The 16,270-nt window shown below is 43.0% G+C and overlaps 1 protein-coding gene across 16 annotated transcripts in view; it reads right to left on the bottom strand.

Moving 5' to 3' along the window:
• magi2a (membrane associated guanylate kinase, WW and PDZ domain containing 2a) overlaps window positions 1-7,703 on the bottom strand; it is an 886,652-nt gene extending 878,949 nt beyond the window's left edge. For 3 of the 16 annotated variants that reach the window (XM_038811504.1, XM_038811515.1, XM_038811509.1), the window contains exon 1: window positions 6,151-7,696. In XM_038811504.1, the coding sequence (XP_038667432.1) occupies window positions 6,151-6,448 (298 nt within the window). In that variant the 5' untranslated portion in view covers window positions 6,449-7,696. Of the gene's footprint in view, window positions 1-6,150 lie in introns of all 16 variants that reach the window. The other 13 variants (XM_038811507.1, XM_038811524.1, XM_038811522.1 and 10 more) reach the window with 9 other exon arrangements.
• Window positions 7,704-16,270: the final 8,567 nt, after the last annotated feature.

Genomic DNA, 16,270 nt, shown 5'->3' with positions numbered 1-16,270 from the left:
ATCCATGATCAACGAATATTTTGAATTGGCGACCCCTGCCAACAGCACCTTATCCATTACACAAATGTCAATCTGGGAGTACACCCGGTGCACATGCGAAAAGTACGAATGTACGACGTGGGAAGGTGGAGGGGACGCCTCTGGTTCTGGTGAGTGGTTATGTCCCAAATTGGGATGTCGAGCATTTCTTGAGGCGGGTATTATGGAAGATTGCAGACCTGGACACATACCGGCTGATAATGGGGGTCGATTTTAACACGGTTCTGGATCTGACGCTGGACCAGTCGTGTCCCAGGCCTTTGACGGATTTGGCTGCGGCAAGGGAGTTGAGAAGGTTTATGGACCATAGGAGGGGGCCGACCGGTGGCGGTTTAGGGGGACAAAGGCGTTCTCGTACTTCTAATAATAATCTTTATTATTGTCACAAGTAGGCTTACATTAACACTGCGATGAAGTTACTAAGATGTCCCCTAGTCGTACTTTTCGGACGTACTCCCAGATTGACATTTTTGTAACGGATAAGGTGCTGTTGGCAGGGGATTCAAAATATTCAGTAATCGTGGATTCTGACCGCATTAGGGAGATTTGCGGGTAGCACATGGGGAGGCTCAGCGGCCGCAGTGAAGGTTGGATATGGGACTGTTGGCGGATGAGGGTGTGTGTGAGAGGATGAGGGCAGCCATCTAAAGCTATGTAGAGCTGAACAATATGGGGGGGGGGTCACTGCCTCCGCACTGTGGGAGGCACTTAAATCCTCTGGTGAATTCATCTCGATCCGTGCAATCAGGGAGAGGCTGAAACGAGGAGAGCTAGACAGCGGGTGGGATTTTGAGGGAGGGTGGACCGGAGATATTTGGTTATTAAAGGAGAGACAGAGGCTCCAAATGGAGTTTGGGTTGGTGTCCACAGGAAAGGCAGTAGGACAATGCAAAGGGCCAGAGGGGCAGTGTATTAGTATGGGGAAAAAGCGAGCAAGATGCTAGCTGAGGAAGCAAGCTGCGACGAGAGAGGTCAGAGGGGTGAGGGATGAGAAAGGCAAGGTGGCGTTAGACTCGGATGGGGTGAAAGGGGTATTTGGGGCATTTTACAGAAGGCTGTATGAGTTGGAGCCTCCACCTGGGGAGGAGGGTAGGAGGCAGATCTTGGATGGGCTGGAGTTCCCGAGGGTGAGGGAGGAGAAGGTGTAGGGTTTAGGGGCCCCGACTATGCTGAGGGTGGTGATGGACGGCAGGCAGGGAAGGCCCCGGGGCCAGATGGGCGTAAGAAGTCCCTTCACCAAAATTCCTTTTATTTGGATTGGAAGGCATGTCTCTGTGTCCGCCAATATGCGATAATACTAGGTTTGTGCCAGCGGGGCTGGATGTGAGGCTCCAGGTTAACGGAAGGTGGGGATAGAGTACATCAGGAATTTGTTTGTAGAGGATACGTTTGCAGGCCTGGAAGAGCTTGAGGAATCATATTAGTTGCCTAAGGGGAATAGGTTCAGGTACCTGCAGGGGAGGGACTTTGTGGGGAAATGGGTGCCGTCCTTCCTGGGGCTGCCACCTCCGGTGTTACAAGGTAAGCTGTTGTCCGAAGATGACATTGGAGGGGAAAGTGGTAGAAAATTAATCAGAGCTGACAGAGAGGGGGTGCGCTCCGGTGCAGATCAGGTGCAAATGGGAGGAGGAGTTTGGGGAGCCCAGACTGTGGAAGGAAGCACTGCAGAGGGTTAAAGGATCCTCGTCGTGTGCGAGGTTGCACCTTATCCAGTTTAAGGTGGTGCATCAAGCCCACATGACGGTTGCGAGGACGAGCTGTTTTTTTGCAGGGGTGGAGGATGTTAAATAATGGGCTAACAAACATTCCAATTAATTGTCTCATTTATGTTAAGTATCTAATAATCAACACTGATATGTAAAGGGCTTCAGGTGGCCTTTGTCAGGTGATGTGATGATATAATTTTGTGCAGAGTCTGTTAAAGTGAAATAAAGTTGTTTGAGAAAAGGAGCAGTACCTTTGACTCTTTATACAACAGCAGCTAAATGTCTCACAAATGATAGCAGAGAGTGGTTGCTGTTCGAATGTGAAGGGTTGAAATATACAACTTTTCCAGACCAAACCAAGGAGTGAGTAAGAGAAAAAAAAGAAGATATGTGGCTGAACCTAGGATAAAGATGGCCAGATCTGACTACCCGCCCCTCCCTTATTTTCTGAAAGGGGATTGTACAACCAATGGAGAAGTGCAGTAGTTATGTGGACTAAGGTGCCTTTGGAAATAAAAAACAAGGTATGGCATTGGCTCTTTCTTTACCTTATGACAGTAAAATCCAGAACAAAGTGTTTTCTGAGCTGGAATTGAAAGAGTTAGACTCAGAAGAAGGTCTGCAGACTCTATTAAGTTATATGGATAAGATTTATAAAAAGGATGACTTGTTAAGTGCGTCTGAAGCATGGTTGGATTTTGATAGGTTCTGGAAAATAGAGGATTTCTCCATGGAAGGCTGCAGAAACACAACCTGGAATTTCCACAGTCTGTGTTGGCCTTTAAATTACTTGACTGTGCTAGAGTGAGCCAAATGGATAGGCTCCTGGTTTTGACAGGAGTTCAGTTTGCGGATAAGGATACCTTATTCGATCAAATGACAGAAGCTTTTAAAAAGTTTCTGGGGAAACATTTAATTCCGATGGCTCTGATGACCCAAATAGGTCTGCCTGCAATAAAGCAGAATATGGAAGATACACTACTTTTTTAAAAAAATAGTTTTATTGAAGTATTTGTAGAATTTTAGAACAAAAACAGAAAAAGTACAATAGGTGTTAAACATTACATAGTGTAAATAGATATTTCCCCGAATGACTCTATCTTCACAGACCACCGAAAATAACAAAAAACAAACAAACACAATACTCCCCCCACCCCTGGAAAGCTGCTACTGCCGGCATTTTAAATAAAATTTCCCCGAGAAAATTGATGAATGACTGCCACCTCAGGGAGAACCCTAACAATGATCCTCTTAAGGCAAACTTTATTTTCTCAAGGCTGAGAAACCCAGCCATGTCACTAACCCAGGTCTCTACACTCGGGGGGGCCTTTGAGTACCTCCACAATAACAGTATCCGTCTCCGGGCTACCAGGGAGGCAAAGGCCAGGACGTCGGCCTCTTTCACTCCCTGAACTCCTGGGTCTTCTGACACCCCAAAGATTGCCACCTCTGGATTTGGCACCACACATGTTCCCAGCATCTTGGACATTGCCCTGGCAAACCCCTCCCAGAACTCCTCGAGCTTTGGGCATGCCCAAAACGTATGGACATGGTTTGCTGGGCTCCCCGCACACCTCGCACATATGCCTTCTACACCGAAAAACTTGCTCATCCTTGATGCTGTCATGTGTGCCCGGTGAACCACTTTAAACTGTATTAGACAGAGCCTGGCACATGATGAGGAGGAATTGACCCTACTTAGGGCTTCCGCCCATTGTCCCGGCTCTACCTCCCCTCCCAACTCCTCCTCCCATTTGACCTTAAGCTCCTCCACCGGGGTTTCCTCCACCTCCAACAGCCCCTGGTAAATATCCGACACCTTCCCCTCCCCCACTCAGGTACTGGACACTACTCTATCTTGTATCCTCCATGGCGGCAGCAGTGGGAAGGCCACTACCTGCTTCCTCAGGAAGGTTCGCACTTGTAAATACCTAAAGCCGTTCCCTGGCGGCAATTTAAACTCCAGCGCCTGCAGGCTGGGAAAGCTCCCATCTGTAAACAGGTCACCCATCCTTCTAATACCCACCCTCTGCCAGCTCTGGAACCTGCCGTCCATCCTACCCGGCAGGAACCTGTGGTTGTTACATAACGGGATCCAGACCGACGCTCCCTCCACCCTAGTGTCTCCTCCACTGCCCCCAGATCTTCAGTGTCGCCACTACCACCACCAGACTTGTGGAGTAGAGGGCCGGCGAGAACGGCAGAGGTACCATTACCAGCACTCCCAAACTGGAGCCTTTGCATGATGCCGCCTCCAACCATTCCCATGCTGACCCCTCCCCCCAATACCCACTTCCTGATCATAGCAATGTTGGCCGCCCAGTAGTAGTTGCAAACGTTTGGCAGCGCCAGCTCACCCTCCCCCAGACTGCGTTACAACAGCACTGTCCACCACTGGGGTTAATGCCATCGGTGGCAGGATGAGGCCCATAGTGGGTGTTGATTGGACAATTGGTAGTGGGACAGGGAGACTTTCCTGGGTTCCCCATCATGAACTTAATCAGGATGGAAACGGAAACATCTGGGGCTCCAGCCACCCATCTTTTGTCTGATTAAATGCCCCCTTGCCACCAAACATCCCATGGGGAGGGCAGAAGATTCTGGCAACACACACAGTAAGTACTTTCAGAGAGAAGATGGATATTGGATTATAGACTGTGGGTCTTGGTAGAACACAAGATTTTTATTCAAAGAAAAATTATGCTAAAGAATTCTTTAAAGAAATAACCAAAGGGTCATTCAAGAATATAATTTAAAAAGTCAAACAAAATAGTTTTCTTTTGGTCGAGTGTTATCACCTCACTTCCTAAGCCCAGGTCATTGACATATATAATAAATAACAATAGTCTCAGCACAGTACTGTGGAATACCACTCACCAGGTTTTGTGCCTGAGAAACTTGCCTTTACGTTTGTGCCTTTTGTCTTCCGTAGTTCAACCATCTTTCTCAGCCATGTGGCTAAAGTCCCCATAAAGTAATTTTACAATTTGTGTCTTATCAAAAATCTTTTAAATATCCACATAAACCATGCACATAGCATTTCCTATCTAACTTCAAATCATTTATTCAAATAATTCTATTCCAATATGATTTACCATTTAGAAATCTATGCTGACTGGTCTAGATTAATTTACTTTTTCTTCAAAGAACATATCCTCCAGTAGTTTTCTAGGTTATCACTTTCTTTTTAAGTATATTACTAGAAACTGCTCTAGTACATTTTTGCTTCTGCAAAGCTTTAGAAAATTGTAGTGACAGACCCCAGTATTTCTTTGCTAGATTTCCTCGGGATTCTCAATGCAAACAATCTATATGAAGTTTAAGTAGCTTTTTTAAAATGCAACAGCGCATCATTGTTCTGAAAAACAAATTCTTAGAACAAACACCAGTGAAAGCGTACAAGTACAGCCTATTTTATAATAAAGAAAATTGCATTCAAATTTTATTAATAAAATCTAAAAGTTTAGATAAGGAAGTCAGCAGATAGAAAATATTTTGTTTAGAATTAATGATCTTAATTTATTATGTAACTTTCCATTGCTATGCCATCTAAACAATTTCATACAAGACTGGTAGTCATTTTAATGTACAGCATAACTTTATGAACACAACTCTTGACATTAATCTACAGTTTTTAAAAAATTATTTGCTCAGGAATTCTACGAATAATGAAATATTTGTTTATGTCAGGTGCCCAATGGTTACAATAGCTCCATGGAAATTGTTATTTACATTCTACAACAATCAGAAAGTAAACAAAGCCATAGCATTCACATGAAAATAAACACTGCATGCCTTGTTCCAGGATGAGAACAATTGCTAATCAATGGGACAACAAATATTCATCACATAGCTTTGGTAATTTTCTGCAAATAAATCACGATTTTAGTTTTAAAACTCTGTAAAATATTTCAGTCCATTAACTAATTTGATTTTCTTCAAAGTGTCCTCATCACTCATCCCTACAACGCAAGGATTGGGCAGACCAATCATCTAAGACTATCAGTACACACTGCTATCATACTTGATTTTTGTACTGTGAAGAATAATCAGTTTTGGCAATTTTAGAATAGCTAAAAGTATTGTTCATTTGCAAGAATGGAATAAACATTGCATCTTAACTTTTCAATCGTCAAACTATAATTCTTCAACAACAAAATACTAAAACAGATCCTCCAGAAGAGAATATTTAACAGTGTCTGTTCAGACCACAGATTCTAAACTTTATATTTGCACAATATTGACTCTTGCAATTATTGTCCTTTATCAGACTTACAGGAACGCAAATTTCAATTCAGTCAGGTATTATTAACAAAAACTGGCATATTTATATATTATAACATTGGCAAATATATGGAGCTCCAATAAGAGACTGGCAGTTAACATTATTGGAAGATTACGGTACCTTGTTTCACACACTTCAAACGAACTGGGTCCTTACAATGTTTGATCACAGCCAATACATCTCTGATCGTGAGCCCAGACACTGCTGTATCATTGACTTCCAACAACAACTCATCAGAATGCAGTTTTCCATCCTGGTAGATAATTTTGTTCTGTTTCATTTCTCCCAGATACGAGAACAGACCATTCTCTGCGCCACCTTTGATGTCCACATTCAGTTCCCCATCTTTATCCCTGCATATCACAGTTTCGTGGACTTTACCCGTCCAGTGACTTTTCTTTTTTAATACCTTGGACATCGTTGCTGCAATCAGCCTGCAGAGTCAACGCTCCCAAAAGCGAAAAACGTGTGACAACTGGGGCGGGTGCAAAACTAGATCGGAAACCGGGCAGAGTTATCAGAGGAAGAGCCCGGAGCCTTGGAGGTGACAGCGGAACATGCAACTTTCCTTGACATATCCATGGAGCCCCGTTCAATGATGTTGATGATGGTGGAAGAGTCGAAGAGTGAGAAGAAAGAGGCCTGTATCAGTTTGTTTTTAAAATGCACACACACATACACACTCTTCACAAATACTCAGAGCGACAATGTATTTTTCCCCCCCTGCGCCGTCGTCCTCTGCAAACACGCATTTCAGTCTCTTCCATGGGGTAAACAGCTGACACAGGCTGGGAATGACGACTGGGATCCTCCCCCATCTCACAAATTTTAAGGGGGTGGGAAAAACAAGTATGGGTGAACGGCCGGCCCAGGGAAGCACTATGTATCTGTGTGTTTGTATCCCCCGGATTTGTCCGTCTCACACACACTCACTTCCATCCACACACGGCATCTGAATCTGCTTCCAAGTTGCTCGAACTTCATTCGCGCTGCAGCCTCGCTCTAATCGCCAACAACAACCCCCAGAGGCTCGCGCGCAGCCTCGCGCACAGACCGTTAAACCGACGGCGACCGAAAGTGCTGGAAGGGCAGGGGCGGCCTCGCGCGATTTGAGTGCCGACAGCCTCGGCAGCAACATCAGGCCTGCTCCCTCTCCCCAGCGTTCATTCCGCTGCCCTCCCCCCACCAATACATAAAGCGTCAATGGCGTCTTTTCGGTCACTTAAAATGTTTTTTTTTCTCCTTTCAACTGCGGGTATTCCCTCTACTTTTGTTGCCGGTCACGTACCAACAAGCACCCAGAATCTGCTGCCTGAACTGCGTTACGGGGTCACTCGATCGGTGCAAAATTGCTGAGTTAGTGATTTATAATCCGCTGCATTTTTCTGGGAATTGCCGTTACCCTTGTCAAAAAGAGGGTACCAGCAATGAGACACATAAGCTACGTGGGGAAGCCTGGATTGTTTTCCGGAGAGGACCGAAGGCTGAGGGGCTCTTTAATATCAATGTAACGAGGGGTCATTTATCAAGTAGATGGGGAGAAACTGTTTCCATTGACAGGATTGTTGTAGGATGCTGGCTACAGTTGGGTAGGTCTGAGGGAGTCTTCATAGTCACTTTTATAAGTTAACTGTGTATCTTTATTGATTCACAGAACACGTTGCAAAAATACAGAAAAGGGTACAAGCTAAGGAGCTGTCCCCAGCTTGTTAGTGCATACACTCCTGTCCAACACGCAACTAACTCTGGGTGCTGTTCATGTGTTATCTTAGATCACTGAGTGGGTGGTACTGTACTGGTTCCACATTAACTCTATATGTGCCTGATTCCAAAGACTACACCTCCCCCAATTCTTTAATTCTTTATTCAATGTATTTTAAGTGACCATAGTTTACCTCATGTCTTACATTGTTATAACTGAAACATTTACATTGTTATTAATACGTTATCACTTCTCCATCTTCCCCTTCAAGTCTTTGAATTCAAAAGTTCAGGTGGTCTGGAGGAGGCCTTATAACCCTTCTGTACCTCGTTTGCACTACTGTCAGAAGAGTGGTCGGCTCTGTTGCAGCTGGTTCTTTCTATAGGTTTGGAGGATGTTCTAACATCAATGTATGTTTTCATCCTTTTCTTCCATTATTTCATGTTGACCTGAACTTGGTGGGTTCAGTTGTTGCACTGGTTGGTGGTTGCGACCCTGGCTCATTTCTTGCGAGGTGGACGAACGTTGTGTTTGTCGTCTTGTCATTTCTTTTGTTTCTGTCCCCATGTGCATGTAGCAATGTTCTCTGATGTGGAGGGTGAACATTCCTGTGACTAGAATGAGATTTATTGCTACACTTACCTCTGCAATCACTGTGGTAATTGAAATGAAAAATGAAAATGAAAATTGCTTATTGTCATGAGTAGGCTTCAATGAAGTTACTGTGAAAAGCCCCGAGTCGCCACATTCCGGCGCCTGCCTGGGGAGGCTGGTACGGGAATTGAACCGTGCTGCTGGCCTGCTTGGTCTGCTTTAAAAGCCAGCGATTTAGCCCAGTGAGCTAAACCAGCCCCTAATTGATAGCTGTGGCAAGATTTCAGCATCTTTTATGACTGGCACGCTGGCTGAGTGTTGCAGCGTATGTCGGTGGTTGCAGTGTCGATCTGCTGTACCATCATTGGAACCAAAGTTTGAGGCTCATCGGATTTCCGGGTTTACTCTAACATGCTCCGCTGGAGGCATCACGGTTACTGCTGGGCTATTGGCTGGTCTGACCATTGAAGATTTTCCTGCACCTGTAATGAGAATGGGAAAATCTGCTGTGCAATGAGAAGACAGTTCAGAGCTGAAGTACTATTTAGGATATTCATTTTTGTTTGAATACTTGGGAACTTGCAGTTCTGTATGATTAAGAACAGTGGTCATCTTGACCTCCTCTGCCGATTTGAGGAGGTCCATGGCTACACAGGGCTGTTCAAGAGAGAGAAAGGCTTGTTACGGATTACATCCATTTACTAAAGATTTGTGTGCTGCCATGCCTTAGTGGTTCCACGATCATGTCTATAACAAGAAGTCAGATTCTTCTGGGTCCATGAAGTATTGTGTCTGTTCTTCAAAGCTAGAGGTCTTTTAGCCATGATTTTTTGTCCAACAGGATTGTTATGCTGGCTCTGGAGAATAGATTAAAATTTGTTAAATGGCTCTTGATTTAAATGTCCACATTCCCAAATGAGAAACCAACATAGAATCATTGAATTTACAATGCAGAAGCAGGCCATTCGGCCCATCAAGTCTGCATTGGCCCTTGGAAAGAGCACCCTACTTAATCCCACGCCTCCACCCTATCCAAGATCTTTGAACTCTCCCAAGAAGCATGGCTGTCTTCCGGGCTTGCAATCTCGACAACGTGGATGATTTTTCAGCCTTCTCTATGTTTTAGCATTTCTGTCTTGCTATGTCTGCCATAGTATCCAATCATGTTATACTGAAAGCATTGGGCTGAATTGCAGAACACTGATCTCGAATATGGGGGTGCTTTGCTCCACAGCGTTGGTATGGTCGCTCTGCTGGCTGGTTTCCTTAACCTGGAGTATCCCTGTGTCTTTGTTGCTTAACTAGCTGATCTATGGGTTGGCCTCTGCACCATGCTTCATTTTTCCCTGGCACAATCACAGTTGGTGGTATAACTGGACAGAAAAATAACAGAATGGAACCCTGGCTCAAAATACCATAACTTTTACTTTTTTTCATAAAATATGGAGGAACAGAATCACAAGGCCGCTAATTAATCTTAAAAACAGGGGGGGGAAATGATTAAACATGAAAAAAATGGATTATGATACAGTACTCCTTTACTCCCCTCCCTTAGTTTAACAAATTCACACCGATTTAAAAATTAACATGTTAAGCTACAATGGTCTCATTAACACAAAATGTCCCTTTTTAAGCATATAAGATGTCTGTGGTAAGATGCACTCCTGTCTGAACCCAAGTGAATGTCAGTGGATTTTGCCTCACAATCCGCCTAGATGACTCTTATGCTGTGAGCCACCTTGTCTCACCGAACTTCAGCTTCCACGCAAGTGATTTCAAATTCCGTTTTCAAATCTTTCAAATCATGTTTTTCTTCTGCTCCTTCCATCAAGGTTTCACTTTCAAATTTTGCACCTCTCCCTTCAGGTTTCCTTTGTCTGAAAGGCTCCAGCCACCAATTTCCACAGTTATTATAAATAATGTCTCCCATACTGTAGTAATTTCTCACAAACCGTATCACTAGTGCAGATATATTTCTGGTCTCTCATGATCCAGTGCCTTTTCAACTCTCGGGACTTTACTGAACAGTAATCTGTTAAAGATTCCCGTTTCCCCTGTTACATTAACTCCAAATGTGGAGATGCCGGCGTTGGACTGGGGTGAGCACAGTAAGAAGTCTTACAACACCAGGTTAAAGTCCAACAGGTTTGTTTCAAACACGAGCTTTCGCTCCGAAAGCTCATTCACCTGAGGAAGGAGCAGTGCTCCGAAAGCTCGTGTTTGAAACAAACCTGTTGGACTTTAACCTGGTGTTGTAAGACTTCTTACTGAATTAACTCCAGAATTCTTGGAAACTTCTCTTCGTTTTTCTAATTTCCTTAACTAACTAGACTTTTGATCTGTTTTCTTAATGATTGCTCCATTGTGTGGCTTTTTCTTCTTGCATGACTGAGAGCTGTTACCTCTTTACTCTTCTAAAACCAACTGCTTCCAGCAGAGCTGAGAGAGATGCCTTCTCTCTCACCTCCCATCTACAACTGCAGTCAAATTAGCTAAATTTAAACTTCTGTACCTTACAGTTGCTAAGTAACTACTGCTGGTTTATTTACTCTTCACTCCATCATCCTCTCGAAGCACAATAGAATCACAGTTGAAACCAACCTCCACACAGATAAACGCCTTTGTCCTACATGAATCTAACTATAGGTTTTATACTTCCAGACACCGAAACATGAAATTAAATCCACTTAAAACTATACCTTTTTAAAAAATGTTTACCAATACAAATATAAATCCTTTTACACTACTATTTTCTTAACATCCCCTTAAAATGACTCTGTTTTGCTTACTAAATTCTGACTGCCTAAGTGTCTGGATTGCCCTTTCCACAGTTAGAGATTCTTTCCTTGTATGGGACCAGAGAGTGCATTGTCCGCTACTCCCACAACTTCTACCTCGAATAAATTCAGATTTTAAGTCTCCGTATTCACAAAATTGTCATCCCATGCAGAACATTGATGAATCAATTGACAGGTTCTCTTAGCTGCAGGATTCACTTGTTAAATTTAGCTCCTTTGAGTATTTTATTGCTTCTTGGATTTAAATCAGGGGTTGGTTTAACACATCAGGGTCTGGTTTTCCCACATCAGGGGCTGGTTTAGCACAGTGGGCTAAATAGCTGGCTTGTAATGCAGAACAATGCCAGCAGCACTGGTTCAATTCCTGTAGCAGCCTCCCTTAACAGATGCTGGAATGTGGCGACTAGGGGCTTTTCACAGTAACTTCATTTTAGCCTGCTTGTGACAATAAGCTATTATTATATGGTGGCTAGTTTAGCTCAGTGGGCTGGACAGCTGGTTTGTGATGCAGAACAAGGCCAGCAGCGCAGGTTCAATTCCCGTACCAGCTGAGAATTCTGAATTCTCCCTCCCTGTACCCGAACAGGCGCCGGAATGTGGTGACTAGGGGCTTTTCACAGTAACTTCATTGCAGTGTTAATGTAAGCCTACTTGTGACAATAAAAAGATTAAATTAAATAAATGTCAAAAGGTTTTGGGCATGATTTAACAGAAAATAAAATAATTCCGTTGTGAGCAGGTTTAGCTTGTCGCACCGGGAACAACCCTGCTATCGAACAGGACTCTTCTATTTGTTCGGGCTGCAGCTGGGAACTTACCTTAATTTTCTGCCCAGAGGAGCTGCACTCATCAGCGCAAAAAGAGATCAGGGCACCATATTTAATGGCGAGAGGACCTTGCGTTCCTCCAATGCGACCCCCGGACCACTCCTCCCATACCACAATTTACCTATTGGGGGGGTCCTTGAGCCTCCCACACCCCACTTCATTAGGGCAGGGCATCCCCAAGGCCTGATTCCTGGTCTGGGCAAAATGCAACCTTAGCACTGAGACACTGCCACCCTGGCAGTGTCAGGCTGGCATCCAGGTAGCATGGCCAAGGTGTCTGGGTGGCACTACCAGCATCCCAGGGTGGCAGTGCCAAGGTGCCCAGGTGGCATCACAGTGCCAGGGTTCCACCCTTCCCAGAGGCTGAGAACCTGGGGGCATCCGATCATCTGGGAGACCCCAAGTGCCATTCCACCTGTTCCCCGTTTATGGAATCCATTGCTAAACGGTGACTGACTGGGATCTCCTCGGCGAGAGAATTTGATCTTTGGTGCTGGTTAGATCTGGCAAGTGCATTTTCAACTCTGCCAAACTGCACACTTAAACATGCAAATCTAGGTTCCGCACATTGTGTGAGGAATCCAGATCGCACCATCTAGGGAGATCCTATAAGATCTCATGAGGCGAGGTGAAACGGGTAAATCTCACGAGAGGCCTCATGAGATTTACTGGACACATCCCATCTTGAGCTGGGGGCAGTGTGGCTGTTAAATTTAGCCCTTTATTACTTCTTCAAATTTATTAGATGATTCATTATTCCCAGCCTGACAATAGTGTCATCTGTAATTGGGCTGAATCAGTAAAGTAATGTGTTAACTTGCTCTGCTTCTGATTTTTTGTCTGAACCCGATGCGATAGCATGGTAGCACAGTGGTTAGCACTGTCACTTCACAGCACCAGGGATCTGGTTTGATTCCTGGCCTGGGTCACTGTCTGTGCAAGGTCTGGACATTCTCCCCGTGTCTGCGTAGGTTTCCTCCGGGCGCTCCGGTTTCCTCCCACAAGTCCCGAAAGACGTGCTTGTTAGGTGAATTGGACATTCTGAATTCTTACTCGGTGTACCCGAACAGGGTCTGGAGTGTGGTGAGTAAGGGATTTTCAGTGTAACGTCATTGCAGTGTTAATATAAGCCTACCTGTGACACTAATAAAGATTATTATTGTATTTTAGGAATCTTTTCCTTCAATGTTCCTGATTATGTGGTTAATCTAGGCCTTGGCTTTGTCTGAATTGATTTGCAAGTGCGAAATGCTGATCCATAGTTAAATTTTTTTAAATGTAAGTTCTGCCTTAAGAGCTTTCTGAATTTCAAGATGGCTTCACCATTCACTGGCGACAAAGGGATTTCTGGCACTTGCCAGTTTTGGTGGGCTCCACTACAATGGGGTATGCACTCCACTTTAAACAAAAAAAAAAAAATAATCAACAACTGCTGCCTGGATTGACTACCTGCAGCATTCTCACGCTGAACGTTTTACTTTAAAGTCACAAATTTGTCGAATCCTGGCTTTTGCTTTCTTTCAGCTGAGTTCAGAAGTCGAGATTCTCTCGTATTTTTTAATTAATTATCTTTTCTGTTTCGGAGTGAGTTCAGGCACTGTCTCGGGGATTGGGTTTAAGTGACGGATTTTTCAAACTACACTTTCTGGCTCCAAATTATTTACAGATTTTTCAACACCTGCTTTGGCCTGGAGTTTAAAAGATTTAGTTCACCCCTAGCAGGTCTGTGGGATTAGAAGTTGGACTTCCAAAGGAGATTCAATGGAGTTTTCCAGAGCAATAAATTTTTGCCTCCAGCTTCCAAACCATTCTTTGAGCTTTTTGTTGGAGGTTTTTCCTCTGCACCTCTGTTTCTGGAGCTTCTCTCCAGGTCAGACTGCTTTGCCGAATTTCTTTTCTGTCTTGTAGCATTTTTGTGTTATTCTCAATTTTTTGTGAGGTCTTGGGGTATTCCACAAGCTACCACCATGTTGCAGGGTGTTAGTTGCAGTTAGGTAGGTCTGAAAAAGTCTTTGTAGCCTTACGTAGTTTAACTGCAAGTCTATATTGACTGTTAGAAACCTATTTATACATATACATTAAAGGGTACAAGCGAGAAGCTGTCTCTATGTTTGCTGGTACACACTAGATTGATTCTGGGTTTTCGCCATGTGCCTCTTACAACACACTGTGAACGGTACTGTACTCGGTTCCACATTAACCTTGTATGTGCCACATATTACAAGAATTAGGTCAGAGATCAAAAAATAGATTTAGGATAATTGACAAAAACCCCAGGAGGAGAAATTTGGAATCTGTAAAGATGGTGGAAACAGATCTCCAATAGTACCTTTCAAAGGGGAATTTGGATTCTGTATATACATAAAAAGGGCAATATTTCAGGGCTCTGGGGTACAGCGGAGCAGATCTAATTGTCTAACTGTTTCAAAGAGCTGGCACAAACACATTGGACGAAATGGATTTCTGTGCGATAAGATTCCATAAGGCTGTAAAAGTCTGGTAGTACTTTAGTGTACTCTCACTGACTATATATTGAAATGATTCCAATATAATATGTTGAAAAAGCTCTGCATTCTTTTTTCCGCACTTGCTAGTATCGTGCCAAAATTAATGTGGAATCTTTGGGTGCACAAACTCATTTAAACATGTGAATGTTAATTTTGCTGCCTGTCCTTATTTTATGTGGGGACCTGTTAGAGTATAGTTTTATTCATAATTTTACTCGTATAGGGGCTAGTTGAATGCATATATCTAAAAGAGTGCTAAATATTAAAAGTGTCTTGGATTTGGGAACTCCGTCATTGTCTCATATAATGAATTAACCATTGTATTCCAGTATATTCAGTGCTAAGAACGTATTGTTCTCTGTCTATTCAACTAATCGGTTCTAAGATGTGTAACATGGAAAGTGTGAGAAACATATCCAGACTGCGCATGCAGACGCTAAGCTAGTTTTGATAAGCACCAATCAATCTTAAGTAATGTCCCATGTTTGATTAACAAATCATCCTCTAAGTAACAGGCATTCATTCAAACAAACCAAGAGGTTTCAGCTGAGAATTGGAAGCCAATGAAAGTAAATGAGGGGTTAAACCAGTGATAACAATTCCCTTAAAAGTAGTCGTGGTCGAGGTTTATGTTCCTGAATTCTTGAATCTTCTATCTATTTGTGTGCTTATGCTTTTTGCCATGTGCTTGACCTTTTATATGTATTGTTTGATATTTGCTTTCTATGTTTTTATTCAGTTAAGTGTAGTTCAAGTGAGTAACTAACAATAATAAAGTTGTAGGTGGGACTTGTGAGGGAGGGAGGTGGTCGTTGCACTATGTTTATATTTGTATTTGTGCTGTTCATTGTTATTATTATAAAATTATAAATGCCTCAATAAAATGTTTTAAAAAACAACAATAATAAAGTTGTACTTTTGACACCTCGCACAAACTGGACGACCGATTCTTATTAGAAGGTAAAATAGAGTTCCACAGGACCTGTTTATTCAGTTTATTCATTCAGTCCATTTCTTGAGTCAAAGTAAGTGTCCAATGTTCCCAATTTTGAATGGTCCTGACTCACCTAGTGCAAAATCCTACCGGAAACCCCGACTCCACCATCTCCTGTCCATTGCTAGACTCTTGCCCTGATAAACAGAAAGAGAAAATTGTGTATTGTAGATCCTACCTGTGGCCACTTTAATTGTCTTCTAGTGTGAAACAAAATACTTGTTTCCTACTTCATGTTATTCAGGAATTAAAGCATTTTTACAAAAACAAAATTGAAATAAAGTAGCACTACCACCCAGCAAAGGTAGTCATTTTGCAGGTGGATAATATCCTGTTTTCCTACTATTCTTCCTATTTTTGTAGCTGCTGTTACAGATATGATGGGATCAGTGTTAATTCTATCACATTAGCTAATCTGGACATAAACTGAAGAAGAAGGTGATTAGATTAGGAAATTGGTGCCTTAAAAATTTTAATCCCTACTTTAAAAATAAAACGTATATTGCAAACAGAGCAGCAAGCCTTTACAACCACAGGAATTGCTTGTTCTGGAGAGTCCAGAATAGGACAGGAAGATGACCTTCAAATGCCATTATAATAAATAACTAAACAACATGTGTACTAATTCATATTAGGAAGCACTTTTCATATATCATAGTAGAAGGTCTTCCTAAATAGAAAGGCTTGAATTTATATGGCACCTTTTACGACCAAGCCAGCTCAAATACTTTGCAGACCACACAGTATTTTTCAAGTGTGGTCACAGTTGTAATGTAATGTGAAATAAATAGAAGAAATAAACATCTCGGGGAAAGAAG

The sequence above is a fragment of the Scyliorhinus canicula genome, chromosome 11 (assembly GCF_902713615.1).
Source record: "Scyliorhinus canicula chromosome 11, sScyCan1.1, whole genome shotgun sequence".
Taxonomy (NCBI): domain Eukaryota; kingdom Metazoa; phylum Chordata; class Chondrichthyes; order Carcharhiniformes; family Scyliorhinidae; genus Scyliorhinus; species Scyliorhinus canicula.
The sequence above is the reverse complement of the archived record's forward strand: the minus strand, read 5'-3'. Positions and strand labels throughout refer to the sequence as shown.